At 40.8% G+C, this 17,365-nt stretch overlaps 2 protein-coding genes across 2 annotated transcripts in view; both read left to right on the top strand.

Moving 5' to 3' along the window:
- The window catches only part of myo5aa (myosin VAa), a 44,783-nt gene extending 36,258 nt beyond the window's left edge, over window positions 1–8,525 (top strand). The window contains exons 42-44 of the mRNA XM_019866563.1: window positions 4,408–4,476; window positions 4,710–4,790; window positions 5,690–8,525. Coding sequence (XP_019722122.1) covers window positions 4,408–4,476; window positions 4,710–4,790; window positions 5,690–5,842 — 303 coding nt within the window. The 3' untranslated portion in view covers window positions 5,843–8,525. The remainder of the gene's footprint in view (window positions 1–4,407; window positions 4,477–4,709; window positions 4,791–5,689) is intronic.
- Window positions 8,526–9,608: 1,083 nt separating this feature from the next.
- LOC109513847 (guanine nucleotide-binding protein subunit beta-5-like) overlaps window positions 9,609–17,365 on the top strand; it is a 16,195-nt gene continuing 8,438 nt past the window's right edge. Inside the window, exons 1-7 of the mRNA XM_019866543.1 lie at window positions 9,609–9,669; window positions 10,674–10,827; window positions 12,126–12,237; window positions 12,706–12,842; window positions 12,963–13,004; window positions 14,667–14,743; window positions 15,034–15,166. Coding sequence (XP_019722102.1) covers window positions 10,702–10,827; window positions 12,126–12,237; window positions 12,706–12,842; window positions 12,963–13,004; window positions 14,667–14,743; window positions 15,034–15,166 — 627 coding nt within the window. The 5' untranslated portion in view covers window positions 9,609–9,669; window positions 10,674–10,701. The remainder of the gene's footprint in view (window positions 9,670–10,673; window positions 10,828–12,125; window positions 12,238–12,705; window positions 12,843–12,962; window positions 13,005–14,666; window positions 14,744–15,033; window positions 15,167–17,365) is intronic.

The following is a 17,365-nucleotide window of genomic DNA, read 5'->3' on the forward strand; positions in this document are numbered from 1 at the left end:
GTGTGTGTTTCCTTCAGATTGTGAAGGTCCTGAACCTCTACACCCCAGTCAATGAGTTTGAAGAGAGGGTGTCAGTTTCATTCATCCGAACCATACAGGTGATGAGCAATACAGCTTTCTATGTTATGTTGTTATATGTCACAACCTCACTTCGGGGCCCGAAGGTCCAGCCACTTTTACAATAACTGGGACCAAGCCCTGCCGCCAATAGCAAAAATCTGTGGCTACTTGTTGCTCCAGCTAAAATATGTTTGTGAATGTCAGTAGATGCCTCCCCGTTCCCCCAAACTCAATTGGACTGTTCGAGCATGAGTTGCATTCAAGGACTGCCAAAAAAACAGGACATTTAAAAGACAAATGAAAAAACATCAATGAATCGAACTGAACAACACTACACTACCACAAAGATTCCACTAGATAGCGCCACGGTAAGACTTTTCTATGGCCGAAGCACAAACACAGTCAATCTTTCAGTGGTTACCAAAGGAGAGGTTCAAATAAAAATTCAGCAAATTCCCCAATGCCAACTCATGACACGGAGATCCACTCTATGAGAGGCTGACGTTTTTTCGGGAGTGGGTATTTGAACATTCTACCATCATTATATGACTGAGTGAGGGGAAACGGTATGGAAAATGGATGAATAGATGTATATTAAGTAATTATATATTGTTTTGAAATAAAAGGTTGCAATCAAGCCAACTCCATATTATTTTTAAAATAGCTTCTCAAATGACTTTATTGTGTGTCATTTAATATTAATGAACTAACATCTAAACTTTTGAGTATTAAATTACACTTACTATAAAAAAAAAAAAAAATTAAAAAACACTGGAAAAAGATTTTCTCCTATCCTCATGATCATTTTATATACGATATGTTTTCTACGCAAAAAAATTAAATCTCATATGTTGGATTTTTTTTTTTTTTCATTTTTGAAGCTTTGGAGAACTACAATTGCTCATTTCACGCGTGCCAACCTTCTTTCCCTTCACCAGACTCGTTTGCGGGATCGCTGCGAGAGTCCACAGCTGCTGATGGACACCAAGATGATCTACCCGATCACCTTCCCCTTCAATCCGTCCTCCCTCGCCCTGGAGACCATTCAGATCCCCAGCTCGCTCAACCTGGCCTTCCTCACCCGCGTCTAAGCCGGGGGAGAGGGGATAGTCATCACCTTCTGTGATCACCTCTGTCTCACACACACAAACACATGCCGTGAGCGTCACAAAACACATCGTGCATGCTCCACGTGGTGTTTTATTCACATTTGTGAGACCAGTGTTTCCCAAATTTCATTGAGACACATATTTTAAGTCGGGAAAATCGCACGGCATACCACCAGACTAAAAAAACAAACAAAAAAAAAACAGTGACGCCTACCCACAAAAAATTGTGGTTGCCTCAAGATCCCAGAAAAGGGCAAGGAACTTTTTTTTCTATTAGATAAGGCTATGGCCTGATGAAATGTTAGTTCATGTTGTGGCTTGGCAACATGATGCCACCCAGGTGGATCCGGCAGGGTTTTGGCCTGGCATGATCACAGCAAATAATGGAAGAAGGGATCAGCTAATATGCAAAATTGCAAATAAGTGCTCATACTGAAATAATAACGATGTGGTCCGAATTTACTCACAAATTTTAAGTGTTCGGTGTGAGATACGCAGGTTAATTGTACCTTCCGTCATCGAGGAAGAGCATTCAATCGTTCTGCCTGTCACTTCTACATTGCTGTCATAGATAGTTGAGCAAACATACGTACATTATTTGGAGTAAATAAGTCATTTGCGAACTAATTGAGTGAAATTGGAAAATGACCCCGGCATCTGATCTCAGTGTTGGGAAGCACTGTATTCAGTTTAAGTAGCTCTTCGCGGTCTGGCGTTTATATAACAAACAATCTCTTCCCACTTGGTCATCCTCATGCTCATTCAAGCCAAGACGACCGACTGCATGTCGTCTGCACTCTGTTCTTTATGCACATATAGATGGATATATATAAATATGAACAATACATGTATTTATTGCATTATCCTCCCGCTTAGCCGAGAGGCGTTTAGTTTGGTTCGGCGGCAGGGCTCGTAGAGTAGTCATCCCGTTCATCGGATCATGTGTATGTAGCACAGGTTGTCGCTCGACAGGCGGCGCTATCGCTTTGTTATTATTTATTGATCTTTATTTTTCTTATTATTGAGCAGCATTGTGAGCTTGTTTTTCAGTGCCTCAAACAGCTTCATGTCATATCTCTCTCTCTCGCTCTCTCTGTCTCTCTCTCGCTCTCTCTGTCTTTACCATTTCAAAATGCGCACCGTTTTTATGACCAAAAACCAGGCGTTTATTTTTGTGTGTGTGTTTGGCAGGACCTAAATTAATAAATATGCTTACGGCGGATTCTAGACTGCACGGGCTGCAAAATTTGCAGAACCAGCATATTGGAGTTATGATTTATGTTGTCCGAAAGACACGTGTGGTTCCGTTGCGCTGCTCCCTCATGTTGTTTGCCATCAGTGTTAACCTCCTCCCTCCACCTGAACCTTATTTACCCTCAAAGAGACAGTATTTATTTTCTGTTTATTTTTGACTTAACTCTTCTCGCATCCTTTTTTTTTTCCCGATTTGAATGCACTTTTCCACCAAGCTGTACAGTTCCAGTGACTATTTTCAGTCAGCCGATCAAGTGACAACACTGAGTCTAGCGCCGCTCTTTAGGTACTTTGAGAGATTAGTATGGTGTTTAAAAGTGAGATGGTACGTCGGATCTTCACCGCCATTTCCTTGATAGCTCCCTTTGCTCGATCTGGTTAGTCAAACTAGTTAGCTAGTTTGACCCCAGTGCAAGTGGTCTGTAACACTGGGTGATTTTATTGGATCCTCACTAGCATGTTCAGGCCTAATCTTCACATATTGCCATTCAGTGACAAAACAAACCTGTAGTGATGGAATCAATATCGTTGTCTGGCTTGGCAGAGGTAATACTTAGAGTGAAACTGCTCCCAACCCAACTTTACTGCTCAATGCAAATAGTTGAGGGAAAATCTTGAGATGACGCTTTTCACTGCATGATTGGCACTACTCTGGTGGAAGCGCGAGTTATCAAACCAACATGTCATTACATTTTTTTTAAAACACTTTTCTGCTTTCCTGGTAAAAAAAAAAAAGACTTTTTTAATTGTAAAATGTAAACGGCAGTTCTCATGATGTTTCAGTGGTAATTTTACCAGAACAAAAGTGGAGAAGGTCAGTACGTGTTATTATTGTTTGGGCTGATGGATAAAGTACGTTTGTTAAGAAATGAAACTTGCAGTTTGTATAAGGGCCAGAAAATTATTTAAAGGATGTATTCATCCCCTGATGAATGTTACATGAAAAATGTTCATATCATGATTTTAGCATCACATTAGTACTGGGCAAATCCTTACATGTGACTTGGTTGGGATGGTGGCGTTGTTTTGGTCGTCTGTGAAGTCAAGTCTCTTTAGTTGGGAGTGTAAGATCAATAGCAAATATTTCTTTTGGTATTTTTTGTTTTGTCCCGCACAGTCAGATGCACTTTTTAAAACACTTGCAGAGGAAGACTGTACTCAAGACCGCCATCACTCGTCGCCATTTTGCATCACTGATGAGATGGAAGGTGACGCCCTCTCGCCTGCCAATGCCCTGTCATCCAGTCATCATCTCTCTGACCAGCCATTTGACAAACTGGACTGTTTGTAGATTCTAGTAGCTGTGCTTTAGTGGATGTGTTCACCGTTATTAAAGTTGGAATAAATTGTCAAATCTGTAAAAGTACAACAAAAACAAAAATGAATAAAAGAATTCAAGCACTGACATGCTTGTGTGAAAGAAGTTTTGTCTCTTTCCCCTTTTTGGTGTCATTAGCTTTTGCGTGAGCTTCTGACAAACCAGCAATTAATCTTAAGAGAATGTTCAGTCCCCTCCAAAAGTATTGGAGCGCCAAGGACAATTCATTCGTTTTTGTTTGTTTTTTTTACAGTTTATTCCAAAAAACGCCATTTTAAAGTTCAATTAATAGCATTTACTCCCATTTATAGTGAATTCTCTTTCTTTTCCTAAAACAATCTTATTTGAAAATGCCACACCAAGATCTCTGTTGGTTTTGAAGCACATCCAACACAGGCTCTCTTAAATCCAAGGCCAGACCAGTTGCTACATGTTTCTTGTTAGCTTTAAATTGTGTTCTAAATTTCCAGGAATTATTATTCTTTGATTTTAAATAGTGGCCCCCTTCCAATAACATAAAAGTGCAACGTGCTCAATATTGATCAAAGATTATACCTTCTCAATCTTGTGTTGATTTTCCTCAACGGTGCAAAAAGACCCTTCTTCATTTTTATTCTTTGAAGGGCAGCTGTTAACTGATTTTTTTTTTCCGCTCAGCTGTTGCAGGTCAAGAAGAAGACGGATGAGGACGCCGAAGCCATCTGCTCCATGTGCCTGGCCCTCACCACCGCACAGGTACACAACCAGACCGCCAAAGATTGGGCCGCGTTGGAGTACTGAGAGTCTCTCATCTCTGCGATTGATTAAGAATCGCTCTTGCCTTTGGCTGGTTCACAATACAGCAGTGGGGCTTCATACTAAATCGATCAGATGACGTCGTATCACCTCAGTTTTAGCGTATTGTATCGTCCTGTTGCTTTGTCACTTAAGTTTCATCGGACTAAACATTTTGTGTGTGTTTCCTTCAGATTGTGAAGGTCCTGAACCTCTACACCCCAGTCAATGAGTTTGAAGAGAGGGTGTCAGTTTCATTCATCCGAACCATACAGGTGATGAGCAATACAGCTTTCTATGTTATGTTGTTATATGTCACAACCTCACTTCGGGGCCCGAAGGTCCAGCCACTTTTACAATAACTGGGACCAAGCCCTGCCGCCAATAGCAAAAATCTGTGGCTACTTGTTGCTCCAGCTAAAATATGTTTGTGAATGTCAGTAGATGCCTCCCCGTTCCCCCAAACTCAATTGGACTGTTCGAGCATGAGTTGCATTCAAGGACTGCCAAAAAAACAGGACATTTAAAAGACAAATGAAAAAACATCAATGAATCGAACTGAACAACACTACACTACCACAAAGATTCCACTAGATAGCGCCACGGTAAGACTTTTCTATGGCCGAAGCACAAACACAGTCAATCTTTCAGTGGTTACCAAAGGAGAGGTTCAAATAAAAATTCAGCAAATTCCCCAATGCCAACTCATGACACGGAGATCCACTCTATGAGAGGCTGACGTTTTTTCGGGAGTGGGTATTTGAACATTCTACCATCATTATATGACTGAGTGAGGGGAAACGGTATGGAAAATGGATGAATAGATGTATATTAAGTAATTATATATTGTTTTGAAATAAAAGGTTGCAATCAAGCCAACTCCATATTATTTTTAAAATAGCTTCTCAAATGACTTTATTGTGTGTCATTTAATATTAATGAACTAACATCTAAACTTTTGAGTATTAAATTACACTTACTATTAAAAAAAAAAAAATTAAAAAACACTGGAAAAAGATTTTCTCCTATCCTCATGATCATTTTATATACGATATGTTTTCTACGCAAAAAAATTAAATCTCATATGTTGGATTTTTTTTTTTTTTCATTTTTGAAGCTTTGGAGAACTACAATTGCTCATTTCACGCGTGCCAACCTTCTTTCCCTTCACCAGACTCGTTTGCGGGATCGCTGCGAGAGTCCACAGCTGCTGATGGACACCAAGATGATCTACCCGATCACCTTCCCCTTCAATCCGTCCTCCCTCGCCCTGGAGACCATTCAGATCCCCAGCTCGCTCAACCTGGCCTTCCTCACCCGCGTCTAAGCCGGGGGAGAGGGGATAGTCATCACCTTCTGTGATCACCTCTGTCTCACACACACAAACACATGCCGTGAGCGTCACAAAACACATCGTGCATGCTCCACGTGGTGTTTTATTCACATTTGTGAGACCAGTGTTTCCCAAATTTCATTGAGACACATATTTTAAGTCGGGAAAATCGCACGGCATACCACCAGACTAAAAAAACAAACAAAAAAAAAACAGTGACGCCTACCCACAAAAAATTGTGGTTGCCTCAAGATCCCAGAAAAGGGCAAGGAACTTTTTTTTCTATTAGATAAGGCTATGGCCTGATGAAATGTTAGTTCATGTTGTGGCTTGGCAACATGATGCCACCCAGGTGGATCCGGCAGGGTTTTGGCCTGGCATGATCACAGCAAATAATGGAAGAAGGGATCAGCTAATATGCAAAATTGCAAATAAGTGCTCATACTGAAATAATAACGATGTGGTCCGAATTTACTCACAAATTTTAAGTGTTCGGTGTGAGATACGCAGGTTAATTGTACCTTCCGTCATCGAGGAAGAGCATTCAATCGTTCTGCCTGTCACTTCTACATTGCTGTCATAGATAGTTGAGCAAACATACGTACATTATTTGGAGTAAATAAGTCATTTGCGAACTAATTGAGTGAAATTGGAAAATGACCCCGGCATCTGATCTCAGTGTTGGGAAGCACTGTATTCAGTTTAAGTAGCTCTTCGCGGTCTGGCGTTTATATAACAAACAATCTCTTCCCACTTGGTCATCCTCATGCTCATTCAAGCCAAGACGACCGACTGCATGTCGTCTGCACTCTGTTCTTTATGCACATATAGATGGATATATATAAATATGAACAATACATGTATTTATTGCATTATCCTCCCGCTTAGCCGAGAGGCGTTTAGTTTGGTTCGGCGGCAGGGCTCGTAGAGTAGTCATCCCGTTCATCGGATCATGTGTATGTAGCACAGGTTGTCGCTCGACAGGCGGCGCTATCGCTTTGTTATTATTTATTGATCTTTATTTTTCTTATTATTGAGCAGCATTGTGAGCTTGTTTTTCAGTGCCTCAAACAGCTTCATGTCATATCTCTCTCTCTCGCTCTCTCTGTCTCTCTCTCGCTCTCTCTGTCTTTACCATTTCAAAATGCGCACCGTTTTTATGACCAAAAACCAGGCGTTTATTTTTGTGTGTGTGTTTGGCAGGACCTAAATTAATAAATATGCTTACGGCGGATTCTAGACTGCACGGGCTGCAAAATTTGCAGAACCAGCATATTGGAGTTATGATTTATGTTGTCCGAAAGACACGTGTGGTTCCGTTGCCCTGCTCCCTCATGTTGTTTGCCATCAGTGTTAACCTCCTCCCTCCACCTGAACCTTATTTACCCTCAAAGAGACAGTATTTATTTTCTGTTTATTTTTGACTTAACTCTTCTCGCATCCTTTTTTTTTTCCCGATTTGAATGCACTTTTCCACCAAGCTGTACAGTTCCAGTGACTATTTTCAGTCAGCCGATCAAGTGACAACACTGAGTCTAGCGCCGCTCTTTAGGTACTTTGAGAGATTAGTATGGTGTTTAAAAGTGAGATGGTACGTCGGATCTTCACCGCCATTTCCTTGATAGCTCCCTTTGCTCGATCTGGTTAGTCAAACTAGTTAGCTAGTTTGACCCCAGTGCAAGTGGTCTGTAACACTGGGTGATTTTATTGGATCCTCACTAGCATGTTCAGGCCTAATCTTCACATATTGCCATTCAGTGACAAAACAAACCTGTAGTGATGGAATCAATATCGTTGTCTGGCTTGGCAGAGGTAATACTTAGAGTGAAACTGCTCCCAACCCAACTTTACTGCTCAATGCAAATAGTTGAGGGAAAATCTTGAGATGACGCTTTTCACTGCATGATTGGCACTACTCTGGTGGAAGCGCGAGTTATCAAACCAACATGTCATTACATTTTTTTTTTTAAAAACACTTTTCTGCTTTCCTGGTAAAAAAAAAAAAGACTTTTTTAATTGTAAAATGTAAACGGCAGTTCTCATGATGTTTCAGTGGTAATTTTACCAGAACAAAAGTGGAGAAGGTCAGTACGTGTTATTATTGTTTGGGCTGATGGATAAAGTACGTTTGTTAAGAAATGAAACTTGCAGTTTGTATAAGGGCCAGAAAATTATTTAAAGGATGTATTCATCCCCTGATGAATGTTACATGAAAAATTTTGATATCATGATTTTAGCATCACATTAGTAGTGGGCAAAGCCTTACGCGTGACTTGGTTGGGATGGTGGCGTTGTTTTGGTCGTCTGTGAAGTCAAGTCTCTTTAGTTGGGAGTGTAAGATCAATAGCAAATATTTCTTTTGGTATTTTTTGTTTTGTCCCGCACAGTCAGATGCACTTTTTAAAACACTTGCAGAGGAAGACTGTACTCAAGACCGCCATCACTCGTCGCCATTTTGCATCACTGATGAGATGGAAGGTGACGCCCTCTCGCCTGCCAATGCCCTGTCATCCAGTCATCATCTCTCTGACCAGCCATTTGACAAACTGGACTGTTTGTAGATTCTAGTAGCTGTGCTTTAGTGGATGTGTTCACCGTTATTAAAGTTGGAATAAATTGTCAAATCTGTAAAAGTACAACAAAAACAAAAATGAATAAAAGAATTCAAGCACTGACATGCTTGTGTGAAAGAAGTTTTGTCTCTTTCCCCTTTTTGGTGTCATTAGCTTTTGCGTGAGCTTCTGACAAACCAGCAATTAATCTTAAGAGAATGTTCAGTCCCCTCCAAAAGTATTGGAGCGCCAAGGACAATTCATTCGTTTTTGTTTGTTTTTTTTACAGTTTATTCCAAAAAACGCCATTTTAAAGTTCAATTAATAGCATTTACTCCCATTTATAGTGAATTCTCTTTCTTTTCCTAAAACAATCTTATTTGAAAATGCCACACCAAGATCTCTGTTGGTTTTGAAGCACATCCAACACAGGCTCTCTTCAATCCACGGCACAAAAATGAATAAAAGAATTCAAGCACTGACATGCTTGTGTGAAAGAAGTTTTGTCTCTTTCCCCTTTTTGGTGTCATTAGCTTTTGCGTGAGCTTCTGACAAACCAGCAATTAATCTTAAGAGAATGTTCAGTCCCCTCCAAAAGTATTGGAGCGCCAAGGACAATTCATTCGTTTTTGTTTTTTTTGCAGTTTATCCCAAAAAACGCCATTTTAAAGTTCAATTAATAGCATTTACTGCCATTTATAGTGAATTCTCTTTCTTTTCCGATAACAATCTTATTTGAAAATGCCACACCAAGATCTGTGTTGGTTTTGAAGCACATCCAACACAAGCTCTCTTAAATCCAAGGCCAGACCAGTTGCTACATGTTTCTTGTTAGCTTTAAATTGTCTTCTAAATTTCCAGGGATTATTATTCTTTGATTTTAAATAGTGGCCCCCTTCCAATAACATAAAAGTGCAACGTGCTCAATATTGATCAAAGATTATACCTTCTCAATCTTGTGTTGATTTTCCTCAACGGTGCAAAAAGACCCTTCTTCATTTTTATTCTTTGAAGGGCAGCTGTTAACTGATTTTTTTTTTTTTTTAATGTTCCAGAATTCTTTTTATTCTACACCTATTTATTTTGTATGTTCCTTGATGGTGGCACCAGGTGTATCCAGCCGAAGCAGGGCAGAGTCACAAGCTGTAGCATTTCCATAAGAAGCTTAGTCGCAATCCTCTTCAGTGCAAAACTCAACTCACTTCCACCGGGACAAAATACCTGCTTGACATACAGAAACGTAACCCGCCCAAAAAAATCTCCTCTGAGGTAAGAATCATGTCCCTTGTTTATTAAGTCTAGTATGTTATTCCGTATATAGTAGGAGGACATTTGGAATTTGTATGACAGTGAATGACTACTCTGCAGTCAATTAGTCAACAGGTAAATGCATAAAATAATCTATTGTCCATCCATCCATTTTCTGATCCGCTTTATCCTCACGAGGGTCGTGGGTGTGCTGGAACTTATCCCAGTTGTTTTCGGGCAGCAGGTGGGGTACACCCTGAACCGGTTGCCAGCCAATCGCAGGGCACACATAGACAAACAACCATTCACAACCTTACCTAAGGACAACAGAGAGTGTTAAATCAACCTACCTAGGTTTTTGGAATCTGGGAGGAAATCCTCTGAGGTAAGAATGATGTCCCTTGTTTATTTGTATTTGTGTTTATTGTAGTATGTTATTCCGTATATAGTAGGAGGACATTTGAATTGTATGACAGTGAATGGCTACTCTGCAGTCAACTTAGTCAACAGGTAAATGCATAAAATTTACGCTTTATCCTCACGAGGGTCGTGGGTGTGCTGGAACTTATGCCAGTTGTCTTCAGGCAGCAGGTGGGGGACACCCTGAACCGGTTGCCAGCCAACCGCAGGGCACACATAGACAAACAACCATTCACAACTTTACCTAAGGACAACAGAGAGTGTTCAATCAACCTACCTAGGTTTTTGGAATCTGGGAGGAAATCGGAGTACTCAGAGAGAGGCACGGGGAGAACATGCAAACTTGAATAGAAATGGAGGGAGAGCATTATTTTCTCTTTTTTGTTGGTGAAGTGTTTTACTCTGAGTGTTTGTGCTGCTCCCAGAATAGCAGTCCTGTTCTCCTACAGGAGGATCAGGCTTGACTAGATTACCATTTACTTATCCACACACACACACACACACACACACACACACACACACACACTTGGGAAATGCAAGAAGCTGGCCAAGATGCAGTGTAACAATGAAAATTGCTGTGTTTTTCTTGATTGTGTGTATCACAGGCGGGTGTGTGTGATCCCAAGTGCAGTCATGTGTGACCAGACATTCGTGGCGGCCACCTTTGGCCCTTGTGAGAGCTGCGACAAGGCCAGCCCCCTCATAAACATCTACATCAAGACAGAGCCCATCAACTACTGCTCCTTCTGCGTGGAGAAGGTAATGCAGTCATCTCCCAAATTCCATCTGCTTTACTGGCATTGCCCGCAAAAGTAACACTCGATTTTGACAGTATTTTTGCCTCATAGTGTTGTCACATATAACAGGTGCAACTGCGGGGGAAAGTGTGTTTCTTTAGCCGTCCTATCAATCACAATAGACGCATAAGAAGAATGTTCCAGAAAGATGTTACAACATTATTCCACATCGGAATATGTTTGCGGATGATACACCATGGAAAAAAAGCCTGCCTCCTATCAAATAAATATGATTACGAACAAAGTTTAAAAAATATTATCAATATATTTAAACTTAGAGGATTTTTACACAAGTATCTGTACTTTGATTTAAGTACAGAGTGGATATTTTTTCCAACTCTATTGGCGTAGGTGGGTGGCACACACACGGCGCGCTCCGATTTACGTAGACGTCGAAGCAGCGTGAGAGGTGGGGGCGGGGCCTTCCAACCGGAAAGGCGCACAAAAGTGTTTCTTTAGCCGTCCTATCAATAACAATAGACGCATAAGAAGAATGTTCCAGAAAGATGTTACAACATTATTCCACATCGGAATATGTTTGCGGATGATACACCATGGAAAAAAAGCCTGCCTCCTATCAAATAAATATGATTACGAACAAAGTTTAAAAAATATTATCAATATATTTAAACTTAGAGGATTTTTACACAAGTATCTGTACTTTGATTTAAGTACAGAGTGGATGGTTAAAGGACACTTTGATCCTCTCCTCTTTCATCTATAACTGTTTCAGACAACAAAGTGTATGCAGAAAAGTGATGAAGATTGCACGACTGTCTTGTGTCCTATGTGTTGTGTTGTGTTATTTTTGTTATTTTGACTTCAAAATGGCGCCGCGAGAGTGGCTGCCTTTCCAGCAGCTCCTATATTTTGTTGTTCTACTTCTTCCTTTCATAGCTTTGCTGCCATGAATTGGGAATTTCTCCATTGCGAGACTAATAAAGGTTTTCTTATCTTATCTTATATTTTTTCCAACTCTATTGGCATAGGTGAGTGGTAGACACACGGCGCGCTCCGATTTACGTATAAGTTGAAGCAGCTTGAGAGGCAAAGGTGGGGGCGGGGCCTTCCAACCGGAAAGGCGCACGTGCCGTAAGAGTGTGGCGCGCGTGCTCGCGCACTCATACTCGCTGAACGGGACCCGCGCGGGACGCTGCCTTCACTGTTCACAAGCATCCCTTTCGCATTTCTTCCTAATTCCGCCATTGAATGTCCTCCTGAACGTTTGTTTGTGCCGATTGTGTGGTTGGATGTGCGAAGATGGCGTGTCAGGGGCTCCAGGCGGGGGAAAGTCTGGCCTCGCTCAAGAGGGAAAGTGCCAATTTAAAGAAGAAGTTGGATGAGGAGAGGAACAAGCTCAACGACGTCGAGTGTAAGTCACGCCAAACACATGGCGATTCTGTAGTGACCATTTGGCAGACGCTTCCTGTCATTAAAGGGGGCGAGACAACGGTTGCCGTTTTTGGTTTATAATTGGAAAACATGTATTTGCATTTCTAATGAAACATTTGGGTCGAGGAGCTGTCACGTATCAACAAGGTAACTAAATCTAAATATGAATGTGCATTTCGCGATATATATATAGTGCAATGCACCCACAATATATAATTTTATTAACACCTTTCAGAACTAACCATTATTTTGTAAAGGCAGAATACTTTTTACACAGCTTTTGTATTCGTGTCACCTTATCAGAAATAAGTTGTTGCTCTAACCACAATCTTTTTAAGGTAACGCTCTCTAATGAGCAAGTGCACTTATGAAAATCAGCTGAATATTTCTGAGGTTTAATGAAGCAGTGTGGTGAATCCATCCTAATGTGTTGCCTCTTTGTGTGCAGTAAGCAAGGTGGCAGAGAAGGTGGAGGTGTTGTCATCTCTGTCCATCAAGACCAGACGTGTGCTCAAGGGTCACAACAACAAAGTGTTGTGCATTGACTGGTGCAAAGACAAGCGGCGTTTGGTCAGCTCTTCGCCGGTAGACACACACACACACACGCACACACGCATGAATCGTTCGAAAACCACGGATCCACTGTATGTACTTTACATGAGTGTGTTTCTGAGTTAACGTTTCCATATTTTTTTTGTCTTGTAGGAGGGTAGAGTAATTGTGTGGGATGCATTCACACTCAATAAGGTAAGTTAACTATAATAAGTGAAAAATGCTTCCATTTTCTTCTCCCTTCAGCATTCTACCATGTCATGTCACTTTGTATTTATTTGCATTCAAATAAAAGGTCATTTATAAATGTGCTGAGATATTGTTTGATTTGAATTAGAAATGTGTATGAACCTTAGGCATATACTATACATTCACATGAAGTATTTTTACCCCTTGTATTTGTTAGAACCTGCTCAACAATTTGAAGAGGAAACAGTTTTTTTTTCTACATTTTGAAACCCACATTTCTATGGCTATGAGTATACATTCCCAGGCATTATTTTTTTAAAATATTTTTTTTGTTAAGTTCTTAAATTGTATGACAGAATTGTGCTGTCGACCGATGGTTCCCAACCTTTTTTGTGTCACTGACCAGTTGAGACAAGGACATGTGGGGTCGCTACCATTTTTTTCATTGCTTTTAAATTGCCACTTTTAAAGCACTGTCTCTGTCACTAAAAACAAAGATAATTATCGAGAAATTCAACATTTTATGAACAATTTATTTTTTCATTCATTTCAAACTGTGGTATTCTACTGCACAATAAATGGACAGAGTAAAATAAAACAACACAGTGACGTATTAAGAAATGAAGCAATTCGGATAAATAAATACGCCTTATAACAATCATTTTTAAGTTACGATCCTACATACGGGGTTATCGTCATTGCTACTTGCAAAAAAAAAAACCAACACGATTGATTGCTCGTTATTAGCGACTAAAGTGCGACTGTTTACGTGGGCAGGCAAACTCTGCTCGAATTTTCATGCTTTCCACTTGACCACTTGGGTGCTACTGTACTTGTTCAAATGATTCAACGGGTTGATTATATTCCCTTGTTTTAGACGACAGAGCACGCACAGCTTCCTCCTCCATGTCGCATTTGAGAGATATACCGCCAGGGGAGGAACTAACTTCTCTTTTCAAAATAGCGTCATCTTCGGAAGTCATGGCTGCCCATACCTTTGGGCAATTTGTTACAACGGCTTTCTGTGTACTGCTTCTTCTTTCATTTATTGACGAATTCTGTTTATTTCAACTTGCAACCCAATGTTAGAAGAGGGACTCCGATTGGCTAAAGTTGCGCATAATTGCGCCACGTCTGATGAAGTAAATATGCTAACGGCACAGCTCGCAGGTCTGTCTAATATGCGATCCGGTGGTTGGGGACCCCTACTGTAGACAACCTCTCATTGTGACATAGTTTTTATTTTTATTGTTTATTGGACAGGTTATATATATTCCGTTGAAGTGGAAACACATTCCGAGTAACAACTACAGTAAAATCTCTTCCGTCACCACATTTGCTCATTGCTGAGCAAAATGTTTCATACAATTTTCAGAGTAGGAAATGCTGAGTGAGCCATGTGTTGTTTGCATGATGAAATTAAACAAAAAACAACAACAAAAAAGAGGTTCTGCCAGTAGAACCCGCCACACTGTCCACTCGCTTCACACGACAGCTTCTATGAGCCTATGAAAATACTTGCTAAAAGATCACGTGGATGCATCGAAGTGGATTTAGAGAACAACATGAATGTAAAAACATAATCCTCATTAATACTCAGCACTAGCATCTTTCCTCTGGAACTTCATGTCAAAAAGCTCATTGTGTATGTGGGTGTTTTTGTTACAGGAGCATGCCATGAGCCTGCCGTGCACGTGGGTGATGGCGTGTGCGTACGCTCCCTCAGGTTGTGCGGTGGCGTGTGGGTGTGTACCCGTCTTAAAACCCTAATTTGTCACCCAAAACCCTGTCTTGAAACCTTCATTTGAATCCATAACTCTGTGTTGAAAATTGAAGTCTCGATTGAAAGTGTTACCCAGGCCTGAAACACTAACCCAGGTTAGGAACCATGAGCCTTTCCTTGAAGCCACAATTTGAAACCCAAATCCTCTCTTGAAACCATAATTTGAAATTAAAACCCTAATCCTTCTTAAATCAGCAATCGTAAACCCGAATCTTATTTTGCCCATCATCGTGTGTGTTTACTGTGCCGCAGAGGTCTGGACAACAAATGTTGTGTGTTCCCTCTCTCGATGGACCCGAACGAGAATCCAGTGACGAAGAAGAAGTCGGTGGCCATGCATACCAACTACCTGTCAGCATGCACCTTCACCAACTCCGACATGCAGGTGAGCGCCATTTTCAACGGAGGCCATTCGATTTTGAAGGCCAATGTAGCTGACTGTAAATTCTAACCCGTCCACTTGTCACATACTGTAGCTCCTGTTGCACTGACGCCAATTCATTTCGAATGAACTCGAAGGGATTATTGTTCAAACACAAAGCCAGTCATATTATTAGCGTGCACACTTTGATTGACGACATAGTCGCCTACACGAGTGATGAAGAGGAGGCCGTAGGGGCCAAATATAAGAGTGGGAGGATGGTGGAAAGGGATGGCGGGGGGGTGCAGTGAGGCTAGTGTGAGGAGGGGGTGACAGAGGAGACAAAGGGGGGTTATTGGTCCTCGCTTGTCAGTATTTTTAGAACTGGAGTGGCTTTTATCTCAGACAGAGTGGAACATTCTGACTTGGGGGCACACACACAGGCACACGAGGACAGCCTTTATACTGCTAAGTAGAGCTTGAGGCAGAAAGCTTCATGCACGAGTCAGAAAGAAATCTATTCATTTTCGCGATAAGCGTGACATGTGCCATATTTATTTTCATGCGCGCGCACACATACACGTGCACTCCATGCGAAAGCTCTCACGTCGGATCAGCGCTTCTTACATCTGGTCTCCTGTCGCTAATTGTGGCTTACTGATAATTGTGCCGCATTCGCGCTGCAACCGGAGCTCTGCTGTTGATGCAAAACAGGAAGGGCGTCCGGATTGGTTCATCCGGCGGGAATTCCTTCTCTAATCCGTCAACCCGCCGGGATTGCTGATGGAGCCGTGCATCCCCTAAGTGCTTGTCGTCCCTTCTTCACCGCGCAAGCCGCTTATGTTGTCTCTTCTCTTTTACCGGCCCATAGCCCCTGGTATAAATTGAATACTGTATGTCGCCCTTCAGCACTTTTGACAAACAAAAGCGCAATTTTATATCTCACCAGAAGATGGCAGCAAACACATGCCCACACTCTCAGGTGCGTTTGGAAATAGAACACAACACTCGCAGTCTAGTGTAAAGCCCTATCCCACTGAGGGGCGAACAATTGCGACTGCTGGCGAAGGTAGCAGAACGTGCATTCACGTTCTAGTTCATCAAGGTTCGTTCAAGGGTGCAAACGTTTACTTTTTTTTTTTTTTTTTTTTTTGCACAAGGCCTGTGCGACAAGAAAAGTACCAGCGACCTTTTGGCGAACATATGTGGCCTTGAACGACCCCTTACAAACGAGATGCTTTTCTTTTGCCCAGAGTCTTGCCAGAAAGCCCAACCGCGTCACTGGTTTAGCGACCGCCCAGAAAAATCCTGTCGACTGACATGTTGAAAAAGAGTGTGACGCTACAGTATAGCTCCACAATTCAGTTCTACATTGTTGTCAATCTTCAGTATTTACAAACAAATCTTTCAATTCACTTTACAAGGTCTTATGCGCGATCCTTTTATGTACCACAAGAAGGAGCACATTTTGAGAAATCATTCGCATGAAGAATCATAAAGTGCTTCTGTTGAAATTATTATTGTAAAAGTGTCATTGATTACATTTATAATTTATTGTATTGTATTTGACCATATTTCATCGTGATTTTTGTCTCTGTTGTCATCCCTATTCAGATAGCCATTTAATTATTGTCTCATTATAAGGACCAAACAATTTCCCTGTGAATATTTTAATGGAATGAGAGTATGTTTTGTCTTGAAAATGCAGAAAAATGCAACCTGGAGAATTTGTTCCAGTGTTGTGGTAGCGCAACTATCCATCCATGAATTAATGTCATTGCTCTTTAGATAGTCACATAGAAATAATAGTTTGGGATTTTTCATTATCGTTGGCTTTTATTTTGTTTTGACTTTTATATTTTAAATCTGGTTGAATTTAATTCGTTTTTAAAGCAATCAAATATAAAAGCTAACAAAAGTTTGTTAGCTTTTATTAGCTTTCATTTGATCAAAAATGCTTCATTAGTTTTTATTGGCTTTAGTATTACTTTTAGTTTTATATATGTTTTAATTTTTTGCAGTAATTTTCATTTTTTATTTCATGAACAAAAATGGATTATTGTTTTTTGTTCAATTTTAGTTGCAGTTGTGTCAGTTTTCCCTGGCACCCAAAACCTTACAGAGTAGCAATTAATCACAATCAATTAAAGGATTTGTTTGTGTGTGTGTGTGTGTGTGTGTGTGTGTGTGTGTGTGTGTGTGTGTGTGTGTGTGTGTGTGTGT

Source organism: Hippocampus comes, unplaced genomic scaffold (genome assembly GCF_001891065.2).
Source record: "Hippocampus comes isolate QL1 unplaced genomic scaffold, H_comes_QL1_v1.1 scaffold82, whole genome shotgun sequence".
NCBI classification, from domain to species: Eukaryota; Metazoa; Chordata; class Actinopteri; order Syngnathiformes; family Syngnathidae; genus Hippocampus; species Hippocampus comes.